Raw genomic sequence first — 25,206 nt, 5'->3', positions numbered from 1 at the left:
GGAGAGCTCCTTGTGCTTTTATCATCAAACCAAAAGCACCAACAAGGAATAAAGAAGCTTACTGTACAATAATCCACTGACCTGAGCACACAGGGATACTAGCTTTAACACTAATACACTTTCTCACACACACTGTTTCTCTTCCATACACACAGACCGCTGGTTCCTCAAGAGGTTTTAGAGCATTGGATGAAGTGAACTAAGAGCAGCACGAGAAAAAAAATCGCACAAAAAAAGAGAAATTAACTAAAGCATGTCTGTCATCAAATATGTGATGTGGAATTAGCTTGCACTACAATTTTCTGATGTATTATATGCGCCTGCAATAAAGGCACTGTAGATACCTGCACCTGATACACCACTGGTGTATGTATATATGTATAGTTATAGTTAAATGCCCTATGTTGTATTGGCCTCATCTGTGCTGCACTGGGTGATGGAATAGGACCAGAACTGAGTATTTGTTTTAGAGATCTCTGTGTTAACCAGTTTGACATCATGTTTAGTAGCGGTTCTCCACAGAATTTAAATGTATTATTCAAATATTTCTCTTTTTTTGTATTTTGGAAGATGATGTTTAGCTGGTCAGATTGGAAAATGAGTCTGTACAGAATTGTGAAGAAACAAAAGGACTGTTATAAGTGTGTTCTTATGCTGAATTAAGGCTTTATCTTGGTTCTTCAGTATCTACGAGCATGCTGACTCTAAGTGCCACAGTATTATGTACAGTACAGTAGGACCTTTGTGATGACGGTTAATTAAAGATGCTGTCGACGTCTGCGATGTGTCCCCTCACTGTGTTTCCCCTCATGCATTCAGATTATTGAGCAACAAAAACTGTGTGGTGAACAAACATGAAGTGAACTGAAAAGAGAGAAATTAATCAGGAGGAAAACAGTGACACATGATTTAAATTTGGAGCACGGGTGTGACTCTTGCATTATCTGATTGGCATCAGCTGCTTCATCCTTGCCTCACCTCCACTGGTTTATTAGGGGGGCCAATTACATGCACGCACACATATAGTTAAAAAGAATACACGCTCATGTCTGGACTACTGTAGAATTACACACCTGTTAAACCCAGAGGACAGACATCCTATCTAATGGCAAACAAAAACAGACTGTAAATGTTTAGTGAAATGCAAGTGAAGCTAAAACTATGGACTCAGATATTTAACTATTTATACTTAAAGTATAAATAGTTAAATGTGGCTCTTAATGACTCATTGTAGAAACATCTGCTATTTTGTTTATGTCATCATGGCTTTCTTGTGTGTTTGTAGAAGTTAAAAACTCAAGCTTCAATACATTAACGAAAACCTAGTCGCTAAAGACCAAAAGAACAGTGAGCATTATACGTAGACTATTCATTAGATGCACAAAATGGATTTGCCACATTATGAAACTGTCTCAGGCCTCAGACCTGGAGGGAGCCTGAAGGGTTGACTCTGTAGCTCAAAATTTGAATAACTGTTTGGTGAGACTATATACACAAATTATCGCAAAGAAGATCCATCACTCAGCTGACCCACATGATACATGACCCTCAACCCATTTTTCACTCTACTCCCACTTGGCTGCAGATACTTGACCCTAACTGTACATGGAAAAAAGGCAAGTTTTAGGTGAAGTTTTGTCCACCCTGCCATCGTGGTGAAATACATAGCTAATTACAACAACACACTATATGTTGTATTTAAATGAATATGTGTTCTAGAGGAAATAAAAATACTCATTCCGATAATCAGAAAAATGCTGACCATCTGATGTGATAATCAGGACAATAAGTGGTTGACCCATAGTATGCGGTACATAAATACATGTAAATATTTTTTTTTATAATTTTACTTTTACTTGTACTTTTGATATTTGAGTACATTTAATATCAGATCCTCTAAGGCTTTGCTTTACTCAAGTACTATTCCTATGGGTGGCTTACTTTTACCAAAGTAACATTTTAACACAATATCCTTACTTTTCAATCAAGGTTTACTTTACTTTACACAACAGGTCTGGTTCATTGTTTGGTTATTCACTAGACCATTTTCTGATAACATAGCATGGCAAAAACTTGTCATCTTGTTTTTGAGTTCCTCTGCCCCCCCAAGTGGCCAAAAATGTTTTCATACAATTTAGATAATAAAGCATTGTCCCTTTATATTCAGGCAACATTGTGCTTATGTGTTACTATTCCAGACTTTATCATCACGCGATGACACCAGTGAAGGCTAATTTGTGTGTGTTATGCCAAATGCCAAATAGGTTATGCCAGGATAACCCAGCCCAAGGTGTCTCAAAGTAGGCCAATGAAGGCAGTTAAAATAAACAGCCATTAGATGGCAGCGTGGTGCAAACAGAGATGTTTCCACTGAAGAAAGCAGAAAGACAACCATTTTAAAAAAAAACAAATAAATCATTTTAGGAGGCGGTGGGCGCAGTGGTTAGACAACTGTACAGCGGCAGGCGCAAACTGTGCAGGTTATGCAAGAAAGGTCATTATTACAAAAACTGTCGAGGCCGCTGTCACATGGATCTTCACAGGGGAGGGAGGGAGGGGTGCGTCACCGGCAGCCCGCCACTGATTGGCTGAGCCGCGGTTCCAAGGCGGGGCGATAGGTAGACACTTTACGTCACGGGTGGATGTGGGCATGCGTGTTGATCAACGTCAACCCCCGTGGCTTTATGAAAGGCAAAATCCCTCCATGGGAAGAGCGTGAGGCAGTAGCTGTTTAAAACCCCGTCTGTTCAAGGGAGGGAGCTTGTGTCGGTCGAGCCAGGCTTGAAGACGGTCTCAGCTCGCCACCACAGTCCGCTCTGTTTGGACCTTCCTCCGGCTTTAAGTGTAGGCTATCTTCGCTCCCCCATCCGCCCGCCCGCCCGCCACCTTCCCCTGCGCACCGCTAACAACAAACCACGGGGACGAGCCAGCGGACGTAACGCTAGCCGAGAAGGGAAGTGGGCTCTGTCTTCTCTTTCATCACGCAGGTGAGCGGAAAAAAAAAAAAAAAAACGAGTCCATTTTTAATCCCATCAGACAGACTTAGCATACATGCGGAATTTAGGAAGCAGGACGTTTATTAACTCTTCCTCTGGATGTCCTCTGTACGTCGTCAGAGCCCGGAGCTCAAGCTGGTGGCGGAGAGTGAGTAACGGGCAAAGATGTCACGTTAAAGATCTCTCCTCCGGTAGCTAGCTGACGATAGATGACTCCGTATGCCGGCGTGTGCCCACCGAAGCTCAAAGTGTGACCGTGAAACACGAGGCCCGATTGGTCAGGCTCAGGGAAAAATACATTTCAAGGTTCAACTATTGCTTATTTTTATAGCGTGGAGGCCATATGCCTCAAGGTTTCTAGATATGGTGGCTTTATTGTGACTCTAAAACACAAAACACCCTGTGGGAGACTAAACATGCATCACTTGGCACAGTTCTGTGTCATGTGAGACCCCAGAGATAGAGCTGGTAAGAAACAACGACAGACACCAGGCAGCAATAACTGGGACACTGGAGCTTATTTGGCCATTAGGATTTATTGGCTCATGAGGATGGGGTTGTCCTGGAAACGTGGCGATGCAGGTGTGTGTGTCTGTACGTCCGTCATGAGCAAATACACCTTACCGAACAGGTGAAAGGAACAGGTAAAGACAGAGAAGCTGCCTTTATGGAGTCTTAAATTGGGGGCCCAGTCTTTGTGAGATCTAAAATAACTTTAACCCTTCATGCCAAAGAGCAGCTTGACTTCCTATTTAATCAATTTTGACATTTTGTAACCTTCATCAAACCCGATGAACCACAATAATACTACAATGTTGCTTGAGTAATGGCCTTTTTGTTTTCTGTTTAGTCAACAGCAACTCAGAAACTAGCAGATAGAATCTGACAATTCTGACATGAGCAGACGTTGACAGGTTTTCATACCGGTGTATTGACGATGATTTGCACATCGACGTCCATTAAACTGAGGAAATTGTGTTAGTTCCCAGGTCAGTTGGTGATATATAGCCCTGTTGATGCACGATCATAATGATATTAGATAAGTATCTTCTTTTTAGAGGTCCACATTGTGAGTGATCAGAGCTGGCACACAGATAATGAAAATTTCTGCGCACATACCCTTCAGCAGATAACTTTTGAGATTCAGATTTTTAGTGATGCTAATTTTTGCACAATTTCTTGTATTATGATATAACCACCAGGTGAAGTTCAGTAAGTTCAGTCCAGTATTAACTACAGGGAAGATCTTCTGATGCCGTCACCCCCAATAGCCATTGATTGTTTGGCAGACCATTTGGATTTTATCTGCCTCCCCTCACGTGTTGAACTCTTGAGTATGAGCAAATGAATCCTGAGAAGAGGTACAGGGTCTCATTGTGTAGGCACAAACATCCATTTTGTCCTGCTATCACTTAAACGTACTCACGGGCTAATCCTGGAGGGCAGACAATGAGATGGTAGAGCAATCTGATAACCATAAGAGGGTGTTTCCCGTTTAGTCATTTTATGCATGCAAGTGACGCACGTGACTGTAAGCTTGTAGTTTATCAAGATGCGAGTTCAAACCAGTTATTTAAGTGTTTGTTTGTTTTTATCGATTGCCTTTTTGCGACGTTTGTTTTTGTATTTCTTCATTTTTTTTTTTTTAATTCATAGCAAATAAAGCAAAGTGTAAACAAGAAGTTAGTCTAAAATTTGCTCAGCTGCATTTTACATAAAGTCCTATCCACATGTGGCCGTCTTGTGGTTTATTTTTAAATTAAATGTATGAAGACATAGTGGGATTTTTTCCAATTACATTAAGTGAGCCCATGCTGAGTGTTAATGTGGCAGTAAAATCAGTGTACACAGCACCACTCCTGCAGGCAGAGCATTTTGCATTGCACCTGTGCCTGCAGTTTGCATAGGACCTGAATTTGTATCCTGAATTGTGGCAAGCTGGTGTGTGAGAGCAAGACCAAGGTTTTTCCGTGTCTCAGCTTGATTGAATTCTACTGTTGTACAAAAAGTCAAACGCTAATGGCAATAATAGTGCACAGGCAGTAGGTGCAGTTACTGCAGACAACACTACACCTCAAATTGAAACAACTGTGGAACAGTTCTCTGTACAGACATGCCAAAACAAGCATAAAGCTATACCAGTGGTAAAAAATAAGGGTTAAAAGGCAGTAAATCATAAATGGAGCCAAATATTGAAAAGCTGAACATGGGAAGGAGGTTTCAGGTTTTACACAGGACAGGTATCTCAATAAATCAAACTTGCTCCTTGGCAGTGGTGTCAACTTCCTGGTTAGCCTCTACTCTTAATGCAGACTCATCACTGTGTCAGGTGGGGACCAGTGAGTGTTGGGGAGTTTGTCAGAAGAGATCTCAGAGGTGCAGTTGTGATGAAAATGGAGAAGAGCTGTAGAGACAGCGGGAATCCGAAGGTGCTGCTAGTGCTGATTGTATAGGTGCCGGATGTAAGGTTGTCCAGCCTTACCTGCAACTTCCTGTCTGTAATGAAATTAAGCTGGCTCAGTCTGCAAGTCCAGAGGATGGACATTTGGATTCAGCCAGTAGCCATGTTTCCATAAAGCATTTTAAAGAATATCGCATTAGAAATTTTATGCAAAATTCATAAAAACTTCATTTAATTCGCAAAAAAGTTTGTATGCTCACTTGAGGTGGTTTTTGTCTTTTGCAAATCAGAGTCAATGCGCAAAATGTTTGATGGAAACAGAAAATTATCTCTGACGTAGCGAATATTCAACTCACATGCCTGATTAGCTGTTGCCATGTTGTTGTCGTCTTATCGCCCTTGCTGCATGCATTATAGTCATTGCATTTCTTTGTTGTCCTCGGACACCATGCAACATGGCCAATGCTAGCTGACAATTACAACTTGCCCTATCGAAAGTAATTCCTGAAGACCTCTCTCCATTTTGTTTCCTGGTTTGTTTACCTCTAGCCTCTGTTTACTTCAACGCCACATGTGACGTAGCCACGTAGCCTACACCCCGTCATCCTCTGACGAAATTACGCTCAACGTAGCCTAGTTCATTCGCTCAAAACAGTTTATGGAAACACACCAGATTTGCTTTTTGATATTTCTTATTTTTTGAAAACTTTCAAAAGTTTGCTTAAAATTTGCTCGACATTTTGTGGAAACGTGGCAACTGACATGTTTGGGCACGACTGTGATGGTGGAGCACTGGACACAGAAAGCAACATCACTGGCTGTTGAGAACAGGTCAAGTGCAGACATGGATACTCATTAAAAGTCCTAAGTAAAGGTTAAGTATCAGGTGGGTGGGTTGGGTTGGTGGCAATGTTAAGGCAGCAGTCCTCCAAACAACCCCTCGTTGCAATTCAAGTTCTGTCTGTACCGAGGATGCAAGCCACACTGAAAGATATTATGTCAGAAAAATTAATAGATGAAGTTCAAAACCCAGATGCCATAATGTCTGGCAGTACTAAGTGCAAAAGGAGGAACAAAAACAAAAAATGATAAGGTATGTCTGTACACTGAAGAAAACAAGGATATTTAATGACAATAATATTCCGTTCGGGCAACAGATGATGACGATGGATAAAAATTTCATCCAGTTTGATCTTCTTGCATGTGTCAGTCATATTTAGGAAAAGAAACTAAAACTGCACAATGCTTACAGTTACCAGATAGTGACCATAACAGGGCTTTTATTTTAAAATGTATTTTTTCAGGCTTTCCGGGTATAGCTCCTCCTTAGTCACCCTGACTTAAAGTAAATGGATATAGAGCAGAGGATAACCTCGCAGGATTTCGGCCAGGCAGGAACAGGCACAGTGAGGTGAACTGGGTCACAGAAATGGATTCCTGGCCCTGTTTGCTGTAGGCAGCGTGTGACTAAGATTACACCATAGTGCTGGGTCATGCTGTGCCTCCCCACTGTACTGTGTAAAGGTGTGTGTGTGTGTGTGCGGTTGCATGGCGGGTGGTAAAAGGTAAGATTTTAGTCCCGGATGGTATGCCCTGTAATAACAAATATGTCTTTTTATTTTTTTTTTATTGACAGTTTTCCTTTAAGTAATAGGACTTTTGCTGTTAGTTGCTACACATGTTTGTGCGTGCGATGAAAGAAATGGAGTAAGATCGGGATTAAACGGTCAAAGGCATAGCACACCATATGATTCTTGCATAACAAGGACTGAACAGCATAGCCAGCAGTATTAAACCAAACTATATTCATCACTATAACAGTATCAGAGAAGGATCAGTGCCAGTTCTGAGCTGCTACTGATACTTCAGGGCAAGTTCTCAAGATGCTATCAGCTCTTAGTATCAGGATGTATGCTGTGTTAAAATTACAATAGCTCTTAACCACAGGGGGATGACCTGAGCTCTGTGTGTGTGTGTGTGTGTGTGTGTGTGTGTGTGTCTTCTGTTAAAGCTGCATCTGATGATGGTCTTTGTGGAATTGCACCTTTTCAAAAATTAGAGAAAACTGTCAGTGATTTTTGCCAGGTCTCATCTGGCCTGGTGTAACGAGGTAGTGGATAAATGAGCATTCAATAGATTTTTCTTTGTATTTTAAAGATTTTTTCGTAAGCAAGGGTGGGGATGTGTGAATGGAAGAGGCCAGTGGGGCCACTTATTGATTTATTGCTGATCACAGCTAATCATATATTGGTGCAGATGCTAGTGATTAAGTGTAATAAAGACATGTTCTTGTGTGTTTTTTAAGAGAGGCTCATTTTTTATGTTGTTCCTATCCTACTACAGTTACGATACAAAAACGTTGAACTGTGTCATTGTTCGCTTGCGTATCTTTTGATGTGAATTATGAGTTATGACAGTATTGTCACATCCCATGAGGAAGTCAGAACACCCAAATGAAACTGTTAAAATGTATCATTCATCAATTTTCTTTGTAGTATATTATATATGTGGAATTATATAGTCTTAAATTGTAGTTCAGCAAAAACATTATCTGCAACTCCTTTCATTAATCCTGCAGTCATTTCTCAAACAAAAGTGATAAACATATGTTATAATGAAATAAAAATCTTTCACTGTTGGTCAGACATAAAAAGTAATTTGATGCTCTCCTTGGTATGATTAGTATTATTTACCGTCTTCTGACATTTATAGACTGAGTGATTAATCAATTTATCAATAAAATAATCAGCTGATTATTCGAGATTGAAAACAATACATGGTCAAAAGCTAGGTTAATAATTAAAAACACATAAGATTAGTTGTGAAGACCTTTTGTATAATGTAATATAGAACACCCCCCTCTTTCCACCTCTCTTTGGCTCATCAGTATAGTCTGTATATTTTAATTACACTGTACATGGAAAAAGCCCAACACTAGGGACAAGAGTATAAAAGTTAGCAATAGCTATAAACTCTCTGAGCTGTACATTGGATTCATACTCTGTATCGAAACTATGTTACACTGCATCATCCCTGTTAAAAAAGAAAAAAAAAATGGGCAAAAAAATGCCTGGCTGTAGCAATGGTATCCATCGTTCTCTATCAACTAATGTAATCAGCCACGGCCCAGATTTTGTGCCTCACTTCCAGACAGCTAAATGTTGTAGCATTTCCGTTGAGGCCATCAGTGCAGTTTTGAAAACGCTAGAACTGAGAAATGACCCATATCATAAGCTTCATAAAAATTTAATCAGCAGCATGACAGATGATGGATGGACTGATAGGAGCAGACTAAACAGCATTTCTAATTGACTTACCTACTTTATTCTATCCTACTGGAAGTGGTGCATTAAAGGTCGTTATAAGTTGTCTAATTTTTAAACCGCTGTATACCAGGGTGTTTTTGTAAAGATCATAGTACATTTTCAGTACAATTGCAAGTTTACATTTTTTTGTTTGTCTGTTTGGTGGTTTCAATATCTTTTCATTAGTTTTGTCTTCATTGGACGGATGATAAAAAAGCAGAAGGTGGGCAAAAGGGGAGAAAGAGGGGTAGGTCATGTGACAAATGTCCCTGACTGTTATCAAACCAAGGACATTATGGGTGTACAGTATGTGGCGCTCCCAGCTGTAAAGTTTTTAACATAAAAAACCATGTAGTGTTATAATTACTAAGATGGTAACATGTAGCTGACAACTATTAACTAACCACTAAGCTTTCTTTTAAAAAATAGGCTTAAAATATCACTAAAATTGCTAAAAGTTGATCATGGACTGCACCAGTCAGGGCAGTTGTTATTGAATGACTGCTTTTATAAGGCTTATGATGATAGTGGTTCAAATAAAAAATTTAAGTGAAGTAGGTTGAGTGGATACGCTTCTTCTCGAATGAAATCATATCGACGTGGAGCAACCACAAAGTGCACGAACTAACACTATCATCATCTGCACTATACATGCAGGTTGTGACTGTCTATTTGTTCTGTGTGTGTGTGGCCCGCAACAATAAAGTCTGTTGTTTTGCTAAATGTGGTCTCCATTCACTCCTTATGGGTCACCTTCAATATGCAGGATGATAACAGTAAAGTCACACACAGACCTCACTCTGGTAACAGGTCTCACCCAGTCACCTCACCCACTGATGTCTCCTTATCTCTCTGAGCCTTATTTGTTTTGTCTGTCCTGTCTTGTTCTACCAACATGCTTCACTTGAACCACAAAACCTCCTCCACAAAGTGTGATTAGATGATCAATTGTGCAAGTCATGCCAAAAAGGCGAAATGTTGGTTGCACCTTCTGGTTGTTGTTGGTTGGTTGGTTGTTTTATATAAATGTAAACCAAAAATCTTTGGACTGTTGGTCAGGCAATACATAACATTTGATATTTCAATCCAATTATTATTTTTTTTAAATATCCAGCACATGACTGATAATGGAAATAATTGTTAGTTGCTGCCCTGCCAGTAGGTGTGACTTCTGAGGGGGCAGATCTTCCCTGTACTGTAGTGTCTTTCCTCTATAGTACTACAATATGTTTTAAAAAGTGCACATACAACTTGTAACCTGTTTAGGTCGCGTAATTGAGTACAATCAAAACATTTAGTCTGTGATGACCCACTTCTAATGTAACTGAGTAACTTTGTTTGCTGTAAAAACAGTCAATGTCTCCTTGATATCACAGATCAGGCATTTTTAGCTGTTCTTTATGAAAGTGTTAAGGGGCTTAATGGAGGTAATCTGTCTCTGCAGTTACTGTACAAGCAAATGAAACTGGTTCCCCCTTTGTGAGCAGCAGCTGGTGTTTGGCTTGGGTAGTGTTATAGGGTTTCATCAACTTAGAACAACAATGGATACCTTTTAGTCTTAAATGTCCCTGCTGGGTTTGATGAAAAAATTCCTGACACTGTGGGGGGTGGAAGAACCTAAAAGAAACGTGTACAGTTACAGTGTAGACCTACTTTGTCTGAGAATAATGTGAGATTTTTTTTGTGTGTCTAACCTTTTACGCCCATTCATGTGCTGCTGATAGCATGCTGTGTGGGTGTAGGTGTTGCTTTGAGAACGGGATGGAAATGCAGTTAAAGGCTGAACATCTCTATTCCCCTGATCTAAATGTAACTGTCTTTCCTGCTGCTTTGGTTTCTTTAAGTGAGAAATGTGTTTGTACAGCACAGCATGGTAGTTCACCTGCTGCTAATGTGTAAGGGCCCTGGTGTGTCAAAGTACTAAAGAAAGCAGGTAATTTTGGTATTTTTATGGGGTTTTTTTTTTATCTATAAGTTGACTACAATTCCTGTGCAATAATGAAGTGAATCAGTCATATTTGTACTTTGTCTATAGTTATATCATCGCAAATCCTGCTGCTGTCTGCTGCCAGCCTTTCCTTTGGCTACTGCCTCCATCAAGTCTTTGCCCGAACATGTCCTGTGATTCAAGTGGAAAAACCGAGAGGAAGTGAAAGTCAGTACTAGTAAATAGCTAATTTTAAATTTATGTTCTCCATTTCAAATATAGATATTGTCCCCAATGAGTGCTTTTGTGTACTGAAAGGTTAGGTAAATCTCCAAACTGTCAGAAGTCCTAAAAAGAGGCTGCACTGTCAGCTGTTATGTACATTGTTCTTTTAGATTTTTATGCTTTTTTCCTGTTATTTTGTCTATGTACTTGTGTGTGGATAGATAATTTTACTATATTGTATTGATGGACACAAATGAGAAAATAAATTGTATTGCAACAGATCAGATTAATGTTTTGTTGAGTTCAGTTAGGGAAACAGTTGTAAACCAGAATAAAATAAATATACAGCATCCAGCCATAGGAATTAATTACAACAAATGACAAGTAAAGGAACATGGATAATAGATGATAATGTTCAACTGTTTTAAAAACAAAAGATCTATTAAAATATATACAAGACACTGTTTTTAAGTTTAAGCCATATAGTGTAGCCATTCAAACTGTTTTTGATCAACACAAGTAAAGGTAAATATTTCAGTAGCAGAGGTATATGTAACAACACGCAGACAAAAACATTCAGTTTACGTGGCTCATTCAAACCAGTGACTGGCTCAGATGACCTCATTGAGTTACAAAACCAGAAGAGCTCACACGTGCTTGTGTATTTTTTTTTGGGGGGGGGGGGGGTGTCTACTGGTTGCATGAATCAGCAAGTAAATTCCAACGTCTGCAGGCTCTCTTTTAAGTTGTGTAAAGGATGTTTTGCTACGAGCTTTGGCTGTATGAACGATGCTATTGATTGTCATTGCCACTGACCAGCTGCCAACATAATTTAATGTTAAACCAATGAGTGCCTGTGTATGTGTCAGTGCATGTGTGCACGTGTGTCTAAAGTTGGAATCCGCTTGACTTGTGGGGATAAAACCAAAAAATTTAGGCCAAATGGGTGTCTGTAGCTATATGTTCTAACCTCAGACCTCGCCAGGGGATTTCATTATTTAGTTACTCTTTATTTTAAAGGTGTTCTAATGGTTCAAACCCACATTCTGTGCTCCTGAAAGCCACGTCAGAAAGGGTGACATATGACACAAAAACCACATGATCTATATTTAGACTGAGTGTCTGTGTAGTGAAACCACTAATGTCATTTGCTCTCTTTTTTGCATTAAAGTAAAGTCATTATTTGAGTTTTAGAAAGAGCAAAAGTTTAAAACAACCAACTGAAAAATTAGTCAAATTACAATCACCTGAGACAAAAACATCAATATTTGACAAGTTGCAGTTTAGATCCATGTATGTCCGCTTTTGTATAATATATGTGGCTTTTTAGTGTCTATAATAGAAAGATGTACCCTTGGGCTGTTGGGATTGTAAAGGACAATTTTTTTTTACCACTTTTTGATATTTTATATACGAAACAATTTAAAAAATGATGAGATGGAGAAAGTAATCCTTAGTTGCAGCACTACTACCAGTGAAACCTGCTGGATAAAAACAAGCAGACTTCTGTCCGTCCTTGGTATATATTGTCTGTCCCTGTGTTGAAACGTTTACAAGCACTTTCATACTGTATAACTCGGTCTCACTTTATATTGTGACACAACATGTTGTCCCTGCAATTGTGCTTTTGAGATAACTCTTATCGCCATTCGCCTTTGCTCTACTGACAGGAAGTTAACCGATGTAAACATGACCTTGCAAGCGTTTTACAATCCCCTCTCCGCTCTCCCTTTAATGGTGAAATACGAACCCCTCACGTGTACCCCGTCATGTAAGGTGTCACCTGCTTCTACACACAAACACACACGTGTGTATGTTCAAAAGCAGTGGTTCCAAAACTTTCTCAGCAGGGCCCCAATTTTGAGATAACATTATTTTCAAGTCCCCCCACCCACACACTCATATGCACGTCTTTTGCTGTAAACTCCTATAGAAATTATTTTAAACGTTGTCTGTAATAAATACAGGACTGCAACTTCCGTGTGACATCTTACTGAAATAATAGATAAGGAACAAAGTCGCCTTTATAACGTTAAAATTATTAGGTAGCATTAAAAGTGCAGCATGCATCTTCTCAATTTTTACTGTGTAACATCATTCTTTGCTTTCAACAGATTTTCTCTGCACATAACTGGCAACTGCCTTGGAACAAACAAAAACATGAACATTTTCTTTGCCAGAAATAACCCGTACCATTGTACTGGTGTAGTTGTGGGTGAGATATGCCTAGTCATATTTTGTTGTCTTTGTTGTGGTAGCTGTCACATTTGGAGTACATTCATCGCATGCCTACAAACACCCAACTCCTCATATCTTAAAAACACATTGCTTTGGTTTATATCTTGATTTCAAGGTTCAAACACTTTCACAGCAGTTATGAAAAGACTTTGACGTGTGATTGGCAGGTTTACTTATTTGCTTGTTGGATAAGATGGCAACTGGCCAAGCATTGTAATCTTGAATTGTTCATGGAGTATTGAACAAAAACCTGCCAAGTGACTGTGTTTTTATACTTCTTGCTGGCAACAGTCGTTGCCAGAGGTGGATGTCACAGTTAAAAGTCTTGAACCTGTTGCTCTGCTAAACAAGAAGAGTTGATGAGCCAAAAGCAATTGAAGACATCATCTTGAGCTGTGACAAAGTGTGATGGGCAATTTTTCACTATTTGTTTAACATTTTGTATCTTTAACAGTTAATTACACTAGAATATCTAATCACATTAATCAGTAATAAAACAATAGATACATTCTTAGTTGTAGCTTTAGTATGAAGATGCTGTTTTTTCATAGTATGAAGTCAAGATCTATGAGACAAAAGGTGCATTTTTAATGGACTTACTGCTGGAAGTTGGCAGGAATTCACCACCTATCTTGGTAGACTTCAGTCTGAAAAAATTAATGGCTTTTTAATGATTAGATATTTCTACAGTAAGGTATTTATTCTGACACTGAAACTGAAACTTCTGCCGCAGACAGTACTCATGTCTAAACCAGCTGCCGGCTTAATATAGTCGGGAATTTGTGACTGAACTATAGACTAACATCTGGAGGCGATGGACTTTGTTCACACACGTGTATCCGCATACTGTATTTGGCACTAGAGTTGCATCCGCCAACCCGAACATCTGGTGTGAAGTCCTCCTCCGGTGGAATCCCACACAACCCGGCACGAGCCTGCACAGGATCCACAGATCAGGTTACCATGGTTATAGATCCATGCGGCAACTCTGTCCACCAGCCTGCATATTCTAGGATGAGTTAAAATTACCACCGCAGTAGTCTTTGTTCCTCCTCGCTCTCATGTTCTTCAGTGCTTTTCCTATTTTGTCCATGATACACGCACACACACAGACTCTCCTTGCTTTTAACCTCTATGTGTTATCTTTTAGATAATGTGAAAAGTTTTTTTTATGGTTATAAAACCTGCAGATTTCCCCTCTGTTACATAGTCCAATAAACTCAGTTTCAGTTCTCTCTTCTCTCGCTCCAGTTCCCTGTAGCTCTCTTGTTTTGTCTTTTGTTGTGTGTGTGTCTGTGTGTCTGTGTGTGTGTGTGTGTGTCTGTGTGTGTGTCTGTGTGTGTTTTCAGGGTCTTCTGGTTTTGCCACATGCATGATCAGACTTTTAGTCACCCAGAGGCTGGTGGTATACTTTCTCTCACACTCCACATAACGCTCACACTACCGTTGAAGCATCAGTGCAGCTGAGCTCTGAGGTCAATAATGTGCTCTGTTTTCATGTGCTGTGTGCAGTATTCATTGGCCAGTAAATGACTTGTAGGGCGAAAAACTGACTTTTTTTGTCATCATGTCACAATGTTCTGGTGTATTTTGATCCTCATTAGCCGAATATACTTTAATAAGTGAATTCATCATTTAATTCTTTAGCAAGGACCTAAAAAATAGAAAAATAAAGTTTGACCTGGAGAACAGTTGGTTTCAAGAGAGATGGACAACTGCCTAGGTTGTGGAGTTTAATGTGGAAGCTTCAGTAAAAATCTAAAGGAGCATTACTTTTCTAAACATGCAGGGCAGTAAACATGCAAGTATCAGTGGTGCAGGGGGGTAATATGAGTTGGTCAGCTTTTAAAATGTTTGGCCGTCTTAGGAGGGAGAAGTCTGACCTGTGACGCTCAGATGTATTAAGCTTGAGTCCCTGGCATAAAAACTTGTACAATCATGTGTTTCTTGCTAAGTGCATTTCCTTTTAGTGATAGTGCTGTGTGCTTGTTGCCTATGTGGAGAATGGTGGCTAAAGCTTTAAACAATAAGATACTGGAATATTTTGCATTACTCTAAAATAAGTATAGGGGTTTTAATTAATAGAAGTCTGGTTGGTGAAAAATGGCTTCACATTGCAATTTATGAATTTGTTACTTCAGTTCAGGAAATTAGATTGTATCAAGTTAATTTCACAACTTGCTAAAGGCTCTTTTTTAAATATTTAAGTGATCATCCCACAATCAAAAATGCACATTTTTTCCTCTTACCTGTAATGCATTTATTCATCTTGATTGTTTGAGAGATCAGCCATAGAGATATCTGCCTTCTCTCAAATAAAGAACCAGATGGTACTCTGCTTGTGGTACTCAAAGTGCCAAAAATACATTTGAAAAACTCAACAGTAATGTCTCTTTCTAGAAATCATCACCTGGATACTCAAGACAATCAACAGAAAGAAAATGGTTCCTTCATGACATAGTTCTACAACAAGTTCTGAGGATTATCTTGAGTAACCAGGTCATGATTTCTGGCGAGAGACATTGCTGTTTGACACTTAACACCACGAGCACAGTGCCATCTGGTTCTATATTTGAGAGAAGGCAGACATCTTGACAGCTGATTTCTCCAAAACTCACACCAAAACAATCAAGATTGATAAGTAACTTTACAGGTGAGAGGTAAAATATGTATTTTTGGTTTTGGGGTGATTTGATTTTTGATCATGACTGAGAGAGTAACTGTGGTTTTACAACAATAATGCAGTGGTCATCCATAACGCTAACTTTCCTTATATAAGGTTTACCTTGGCTTGCTACACCTACGGGTGGACTGGCTTAATTTTTCTCCTCTACCTACATGCACCCTCTATAGGTGGAATACTTCATTGCAACACAGTTCACTTCTACTGCCTTCCTAAAGCCACATTTCACCTGGGAATCTGAATTACAATCAACACACCAGTCACACTACACACTAACTTTTTGCTTGTGATTGAATGCTGTCTGTCAAATTAACTTATGTCTCACCTCCCTCCTCCTCCTTATCCTCGACCCTTCTGCCTCTCTCTTCTCTGCCTCCTCCCCCCGTCTCTTCTTCTCTTTCCTCTCTTCCACTTCTTTTTCTGTCTCCTCCTTTCCCTCTCTCTCTTGCCCCTTCCACACAGATGCTCCCAGCCGCCCAGCTTGACAGGAGTGATGGGATGTGTCAACTAGGTATTACACCTATCCCAACATTTTTACACTGCAAGCAGGCAGGCAGACTGGCTGGGTGGGAAAGGATATTTTGGGATAACATTTTAAAAAACTTTTGTGAAGGAAATGTGCCATAGAGGGTGGTGGCAAGGCACAGTACAGGTGGTGCTAATCTGACATTCTTGCATTTAAACCATGGAGTTTCAGATGCACTTATTTTGTAGTTTTTCTTCTTGCATCATTGCATTTTACTTAAAATCTAGGGGGGGTAGTAAAAAAAGTACTTCCTAGCTGGACTCAAACTGGCCGTTTGTGTTTTTATGGTCAGTGTTTTCAGGCTCCAAGCCATCATGGGCCTGTTTCAGAAAGTAGGTTCATCAAACTCTTAAGTTTAAACTTGAACTCTGGGTTGTCTAACCCTGAGATGGGAAACTCAGTTTTCAGATCCAGAACAGCTGATCAGAATATGTTAAATCAAGTTTGAGTATGTTCACTCTGAGCTAAGAGCGTGTGTGGGGAATGGAAAAAAAGCCATCATCAATGGTGCTCAGGTATTTAGATCAGCCATGATAATGGGTAGATAAAGAGCAGCGCCTGCATTCTAATTCAGTGGAGCTAGAAATATGAAGGCATGCTGATGTGACCTGTGAATGTAGAGAAGAGTCAATAAGTTAACAATCAGCATAGTCCACGCATTCATCATTTAGCCTTGAATTTCCTTAATGGATGATAAAGTGCTGGAATCCTACTGTATGTTACATTTGATATTTAAATAACTCATATTTATTCAGCTGTAACCTGATAGGGGATATAATGCAGGTGGCAGCAGCTGAAGAAGAAACTAAAGATCAAGAGTCAGGCTCAAACTGACTATACATTTTTAGATTTCTATTTTACATTTAGAAATCTGTCTCAAAACCATTTGTCTTTCAAAATGTGTGAATTTAAACATACTGCTGTCATTGACAATTTTCATTTATTTATTGATTTAATTTTAATTCAAAGTCATAAACAGAAAATGGCAAATCATCAGTTTATGAAATCGGACAAAGTCACACTCCTACCGTCAGCCATATAATGAAAAAGGGGGGCAAATAAAACAACAAACAAACGTGATGTAATACATAACCAATGTTTTTCTATCAAAAACGTACAGAGTTTGTTTGGTAACTTTGTTTCTGATGAATGAAATGATGCATCAGAATCCAATGAGACGAATGAAAGGGGACCCTTATTGGCTTTTTGACAAGTTCACTCTTCACTCATCTGTAAGACTATGTATTTGGAGGCTTAGTTCAGCATTTGAAGGTATTTCCTCAGTGATCCATCATCCATCATGTCCTTGTGTTTCAACACTACTTCTTGGATGAACCTATCAGTTGACCCTGAAGATCTAGTGCAATATTGGTGTGTATGATACACAACAACAAGAAGATGATGTTGTTAAAAGACCAAAGTACTGTTATTTTGAAATGTGAAAACATCTTTTCAATTCTATCAATTCCAGACAGTGGTGTCGGAGATGTCACCTGAGATATCATGGTTCCCTGATGCCCAATACTGAATTTATCCACCATGTAGCTGTCTTATGTAGAGGATATTTATTCTTTCTATGTATTGTACACCAAACCAATAGTACTCCCATGAAGGGAAATACTTCCAAGCAGTTTGTTTCAGAGAAGAATAGATGCAGAAAAACCTGATTTACTGACAGTTGACATGTTGTTGTGTCTTTTATTGGGTTTGGCAGGTAAATGAGTGATCTTTACAACCTTGCTCTTACTTTTGATTCCATTACTGTCAGTGAGTGACAGTGATAAAGACAATGACCAGAAATTAGACAGCACCATCCCTGCACAGACAAACTGACATCCCTCTCTCTACCCCAAGCACCTTTTATGTCATCTCTCAACTGTCTCATCATTCTGTTCCTCCTCTCTGTCAAACGTTCCATATTTGACTCTTTTTTATTTATTTTTTTCTGTTCTTGCATAATCTTGCCTCTATTTGCTTTCTACTCTCTTCTTGTGTCAAGCATGTCGGTCAGATGGATTATTAATCAAAGTGTAGGAGGAGTTCTCCTAAAGGCAACTCATTATGTCTTGATAATTGGTTAAAGGCCTTTATGTCCAAGGTCTTTAGATGATTAATTTTGCTTCCGAGACACTAAGATTCTCAGTTCTCTTAAGACAAAGAAATCCAGCACATCCTTTTAATTTAGAAATTGAGAATTATTTTAAAATCAAAATCGAGGGAGCTAAATCTTGACATTTGTTAAGTTGTAACGGGCATGTTGATTTCTTTTTTTACTTCATGAATGTTAGAGTAGATATATTTTGTTTTCCAGAACAGACGAGACAAAAACAAAACAAAACAACAAGAGACCTGAGATAAGTAAAGTTTCTTATCAACATGAAGTAGGGCCTGGCAGCATCCCTGGCTGTCTGATGTGATCAGAACTTCACAATGACCTTAGGATAGTAGAACAATTGAAGTTAGAAATTAAGATATTAATCTCTCTGTTTATCTGTCTCTTTATCCAAGCAGGTGAGGCCGTCCTGGACGATGTAATCGGACTGAAGGATTCATCTGCAGTGTTCACACCGGAGCGAGACAGAGGAGGGACAGAGGAAGAGGAGAAGGAGGAGGAGCTGGACATCGAAGACACAAGGATGGGTGTGGGGAAGAATACCACCTCTAAGTCGTTGGACAGCAACAGCGAAGGAGGAAAATATGAAGAGGAGACCAAACATGGAGCAGATTTCTACCCTATTCCGGTATGCGACTGTGGTTAATGACCTTTGTTAATGTTATAAAATGTTCACATGGATACAAAACCACAGAGGAGTTAGAACATGCCCAAGGAAAGACACGTAATGAACAACTGAAAAGAAAATTTTTGGTCAATATGCACCACCCTTATAATTACTTCTCCACCCCATCACTCACTTTGAGTACATACACAAACTGTAAACTTCATGGCCAGTTGGTACATGCTGCTGCTTCTCAGTATGTCCACTTCCTTTGTTTGTCCACTTGCTACCAAGCCAAAGCTTCATGTGCATCAAAAGGCAAAATGGCAACAAACAACTTCCTTAATCTGCTCCTACCGCATCCCGGTCCCCGGATAAGTAATGGAAAATTGATTATATTATTGGATTTATTTAGATTTTTATTCTTGTACTCCACTACATTATAGAAGCATGTAGCAGTTAAAGAGTAAGAGATTCCCCTAAGCAGTTGGTAGAGATGAAAACCGGATAAAAAATCCACAAAACCTGCATTCACATTGTCTCCAGAAAAACTAGTCCACCAAATCAACCATATCAACATTATAAGTTGATAATGTTTGCATTTTATTACCAGCTTGTTCCAGTGCCCTTCCCCTGTTCCCCATACTGGTATTAGGAACTAGTTCAGTTGAACACAAAGGAAGGAAATATACAAGAGATGTTAATGACCATGTTTTAATTTTTGGATTATAAACATTAATGTCCAACATTTTATAAACTCCTTTTACATGTACAGAAACTCTGCTGCTCAGTGTTTACCCTGGAGCCCTCAGCATGCAGACGCAGCAGAGTATTTTTACAGTTGGAAAACACTTGAGTAAATTCAAATGGCGGCTGTTGATGGATAAGTACGTTTGCATGCTTCAGGCTCTGCATTTTGTCCCTCGGGCATGAGAAACATTCAAAAGTATGTAGTCTTTAGGGGAATACTATGGAGGATGGGAGGCGTGTTGGCTGCTGGGAGATTAGTGTGAATCGTTGTTTTCATTGTGTGATGCACTTTAAGTTACTTGCTATACAAATAAAAATCAAATTGATTGACTGACTTACACAAGCGTTCACCCAAGTTCACCTCGCTTGTCTTTTTTTTTGCAGTTTGTCAGCCAGCTAACAATATGTACAAGCTCTGTGCATTATCCTCAATCTGCTGTCTTATGCAAACTGTACTTAAAGAGTAAATACACACCCACTTAAAACATTCAGCTGAGGACTGCACAGGACAACAATCAAAACTGAAAAATACTAGGTAAAGAGTTTGCAAGAAATAGCGTTAACTGCTGTGAACAATGCGCCTCGATCAGCATGTATTTGAAAGTTACCGCAGTTTCACAGACTACGACTCCAGGAGGGGGGTGGGGGGCGTTGAGCGGTGGCCACCCACCTCTGATTAGAGGTTGTTAACATTCTTTTTTTATATAAGACATTGAGAAGTCCCAAACAGTTGACTCTGTGTTATCATTTGGCTTGCAAGGTTCAGGATGATTTTAAAATGGTAGATGGCATGTTTAGCCATTTAACAACCCATTAAAATGCAGATTTTTATGAAGTTGGTGAGAAATGTCAGTGTCAACACCAGCATTGATCTATAATTTAGTGTACAGCTTAAAAACGTGTGCACTACCTCTTACTGCCTTATGAAAGAATAAAGGACAACATGTGTGTTTGTGTGTGGTTGTGTGTGTTTAGGTGGTGGTAAATGGAGTGGGTGCTGCCAATGGAGACCAGGATACTGAGAACACAGAGCTGATGGCCATCTACACTAAAGAAAATCAAAGAGCAGAAAAGGTAACTCAAAAAAAAAGAAGTGAAACACAATCCTTATGTCAACAAAATTGCTAGTTCCTTCCCTCCCACATAAGTCTCTATTTAAGCAGACTGACACAGTCACATGGTTAAAAAAGCTTACTCATCATAATCAGTCCAAATAACAGTTTCGCTGACTTTCCTTTTCCTCTATATAATTTAAATTGTAATCCTAAAGATTTATGACCCAGTAAATATACCCACGGTTGCCGTAGAAACAACAAGTGCGGTTTAATACTACAGCACATACTCCTTGAGCAGCAGCTGGTCTATCTGTTTAAAGTGCAACCAAACAAACATGCACATTTTGTTATTACAGAAGTCAGTTAGAAATAGTTAAATCCTCTATCTGATATCATGCAGCTGTGTTGTTTTGTTGATGCATTTTTGATTAATGATCGTGCTCAGTGCTAACTTTAATGATAAACACATTTCCTTTCCTGTGGCTGCTCCACAATAAAATCACCCTGCATTTTGCTAATTAAATGGTTTTAATGTGAAGAAGTAACAGCAGGAAATATTCGGTTTGCATGAGCAGTAACTTAATACAGCTCTGATCCAGCTGTGAGGAGAGCGAACAGTCAACAGTGATGGCGTGTAAAAACTCCAACTGACAAAGCAACAGACCAATTAATTTTCAAAGGAAGCCAGCGATATGAAGCCACAAACTGAAACCCAACGCTTGTTGCTGTGTAATGGGCTACACGGAAACGAAACAAAGCTTTTAACAATGACTTTGCAACAGTCTGGGTACCCACACTTGGCTGTTTTGTAACTTGGTCGCTGGTAGTGTGAACATAACATGAGGAGTTTTCTATGTATATATTTGTTCTATAAGTTGAAAATAAATACACAAAACAAAGCTGGTAATTGCTAAACATCTTGAAAAACATGAAAGTTCAAAATGGAAAAGGAAACCAACCATAAATAATATCACAAGTTGGAAAACTCAGTTTGATTTAGTAAGCATGCTTCACTACTTAACCACATACCAGTAACAGAAACTTACTTCCACTGCAACTAACAAAGGAAATGACATGTGGAGCAGAAATCAGAGTCTGGCTCATCAAACTGTGGCCATGTATTTTTGTATTTTGTCACCATGACTGTGCATTTTTCTTTCATAAGAACTTTAATCATATAGGCCTCTGCTTAGACATGCTGTTTTCTCATCAGCATTTCTTTATGATTGGGCGTGGCTGTTATTTTACTGTACAGAAAACATTCTTTCCACCCTTTACAAATGCAAGGTAACCATTACAATTTAATCTGTTTCTTTGTGTGTGTAGAGCTCAATGTCTGAGACGTTGGACAGCACAGATAGTACAGACGCAAGGAGGATGGATATGATCTATACCATTGAGGACACCCCACCCTGGTACCTGTGTGTGTTTTTAGGCATGCAGGTAAATCTACAATCTGAACTGTATTTTGTCCTTCACAAAGCTGCATGGCTTACCTAGACTTTATCAGTCATCAGTATACTTTCTTTACCTGAAAACTGATGGATGTGTTTACACTGGAAATATGTACTGACACATCTTGACTAATCAGGGTGTGTAAAATCTTTTACTGTGAATGTACTGGTCATGTCAGTGCAGTATTTATTATCTGATCGTGCGATGTCCTCATGTGACCACAATGTGTTTGTGTCTGAAACTGGACTTTTGTCCTCTGTCATCTCCCTCTGTCTCATATTTTACCTAGGAGATCTTATAAATCAGTGAAATAAAGGAAAGAAACCAAACTAAAAAATAGGACTTAGTGAGCACAGACCACTTCAAAGGCTGTACCATCCTTTAAATGTGTTATTGTAGCATTCAGAAAACAACACATATCAGTGTACACCTGGATATAAATCTGCGTGTACAGGACAGATAAACAAAGGCTGACGGGTAAAGAATAGTTTAAACTTGTCTGATAACAGATGAAAAGAAATCAAGGTCAGCTGTTCAGAATAATGCTTGATTACTATATGAATTCATAATTCAACAATATCTAGCTTCAAACACAAATATTGTCCAAGCTTACTAATGAAACAGTAACTTAACCACTACTGAAACTGCACATACACAGCATGTTACAAACCATAACTATGAAATAAAGATATAAATATATATATATATAGTCATCAAACTAGCCACGTATAGTATAGTATAGTATAGTATAGTACAGTACAAGTATGGCTTCGTACAGAAATTAATTGTAAGTGAGCCAGACTGTTAACAGTTGATTTAAAACTATTTTGAATGCATTTAAAATCATGCTGTTTCCAGTGATGCCATCAAAAGGTTAAACGCTGTAAAATTTTCCATGATCACTCAGTTTCAAAAGTTGGTAAACATGTGTCACAAGCAGTGAATTTGGTCGCAGTTGCATAATTCATTCAAGATTTATGGCAGGATGTCAAATGTGACTTTATAAAATCAAAGTATTTTTGCTTGTTCTTGTTGTGTTGTCCAATAATATACCACATTTTGTGAAGAGAACTTAAGTTATGGCTAAGTGGTGGTGCTAAATCACTTGTTCTGTGGCCCATGTGGTATTCTTGTGCTAAATTCATTTAAATGTTGCCTCTTGTCTATGCAGCACTACTTGACGTGTTTCAGTGGAACTATTGCCGTGCCGTTCCTCCTGGCTGAGGCAATGTGTGTCGGATTCGATCAGTGGGCCACCAGTCAGCTCATAGGGACCATCTTCTTCTGTGTAGGGATCACCACCCTGCTACAGACTACACTGGGCTGCAGGTACAAACACACAAAAAACATTTCTTTCATTGGTCATACATTGTATTCTGTCTCTCACCTCCTTCCTTGTATTCCTCCTCTTTTTTCCACCATCTCCCTCTCATCTATAAGCATCACTTAAAGATGAGGGCCATATTTCACATGCAGTTCCTCTTTCTCCATCCTTCCTCTTCATGTTACTCAGTGTGTGTGTTAAGTGTGTTTGCACACATGTAAGTGGGTGCTTACACATCCTTTTTTGTCAAGGTTAAGAGTTCCTTGTTTCGTTCATGTGACTGCAGTTGTTCAATGCGACTGAGACGAAAAGAAAGTAATGAGTTACATATTTTCTGAATTAAGACACGAGAATAGAATCTGATCAGAATCCAGAAACCAAAGATATGATGTGATGTTTGACTAAAAGCCAGAGGGAATGAGCAACTTGTTTTTAACACATTAATTTGAGACAAGCAATGTGAATTACACTGCATATTCAATCGGTCATTAATCACACAGCCGTATCTTTGTTGGCAGCTGATTGAAGGAGGGAAGTTCCTTCTTTAAGCTTCATGTATAAGCACATGTGAGCTCCTATGACCCCGTTTCTCCAAAATTTTTTACATTCAGATCCTCTAAGGCACCTTAGTCAGTTGTTTTTTGAATACATATCCACATTTTTCAACTCATGTTACCCCGCTGGCTGCTTCTACGCATTCCTCTTCCTCTGCCCTCAAAGGGCTCATTCTTCCTCACATGTTTTGATCCAGTACCTGTAACCTGTTAATCTCCTTGGTTATGAAACACATATTTGAAAAGAAAGGTGGTGAACTAATGATTCACCTGATTCGACTCTGAGGGTTATATCATCCACCCTCATTCGCCAATTAAATAAAAACTGACACGAGACATTCCCCGTGGCCATGGACATTGTCCTATCATTTGGATCTGTGTTTTAATAAAGCCAGGTCATGTTGATATGAGGTGTTATAATTTTTTCATGAAGGAGGAGCATTTCAGTGAGGCAAACACTGATGTTCTTTCCATTTTTGTAATAAATCTAATCTTTCCATCATGCTGTGGCAGAGTGAGTGAGTGTTTCATTATTGTTACCGGACAGCAGCTGCCGCCGCCACCGCTGCCGCTCCTGCCAAATCACCTCATCAGACAAACCCAGACAGTCACAGATACTCGCCGTTCTATTTGACACAAAATCCAAGGCCTTGACTGATGCCTTGATGACAATGGTGTGCAAACACTGTCCTATCTACTCCTTTCTTTTTCTTTTCTTACTTTAACATTCATTGGGAAGTGCAGAAAGACGTTGTTTAGTGTACTTCCCCAGTGTCCAATTAAGGAACATGCAAGTCAGGAAACTCTATCTCAAATACTGTAACCTGCAAAAGCAATGGATTATTTTTTTATTTTTCTATCTATATCAATTTGTCAAGCCTTTACCTTCACCACAGGAACTAGACAAAGGAGTTAAAGGAGTAAGCCACAGATTTAGTATCGGAATTCCATAAGAGGGGGGACTTGTTGATGTAAAAGGCTTATTTGCTTTATCATAGCAACAACAGCAGCATTGTCTGTTCAGGGTAGCCTCCAGAAAATTCTGAAAGG

General features: G+C 39.2%; 1 protein-coding gene across 3 annotated transcripts in view; it reads left to right on the top strand.

Annotated features, from left to right (window-relative positions):
- The first annotated feature begins 61 nt into the window (after nt 1-61).
- The window catches only part of slc23a2 (solute carrier family 23 member 2), a 36,542-nt gene continuing 11,397 nt past the window's right edge, over nt 62-25,206 (top strand). The window contains exons 1-6 of one of the 3 annotated variants that reach the window (XM_073466101.1): nt 62-2,987; nt 16,238-16,286; nt 18,810-19,042; nt 20,744-20,842; nt 22,150-22,266; nt 23,450-23,607. In XM_073466101.1, the coding sequence (XP_073322202.1) occupies nt 16,238-16,286; nt 18,810-19,042; nt 20,744-20,842; nt 22,150-22,266; nt 23,450-23,607 (656 nt within the window). In that variant the 5' untranslated portion in view covers nt 62-2,987. The remainder of the gene's footprint in view (nt 2,988-16,237; nt 16,287-18,809; nt 19,043-20,743; nt 20,843-22,149; nt 22,267-23,449; nt 23,608-25,206) is intronic. The other 2 variants (XM_073466104.1, XM_073466102.1) reach the window with 2 other exon arrangements.

The sequence above is a fragment of the Pagrus major genome, chromosome 5 (genome assembly GCF_040436345.1).
Source record: "Pagrus major chromosome 5, Pma_NU_1.0".
In the NCBI taxonomy this organism is placed as follows: domain Eukaryota; kingdom Metazoa; phylum Chordata; class Actinopteri; order Spariformes; family Sparidae; genus Pagrus; species Pagrus major.
This window is presented reverse-complemented; position numbering and strand designations above follow the sequence as displayed.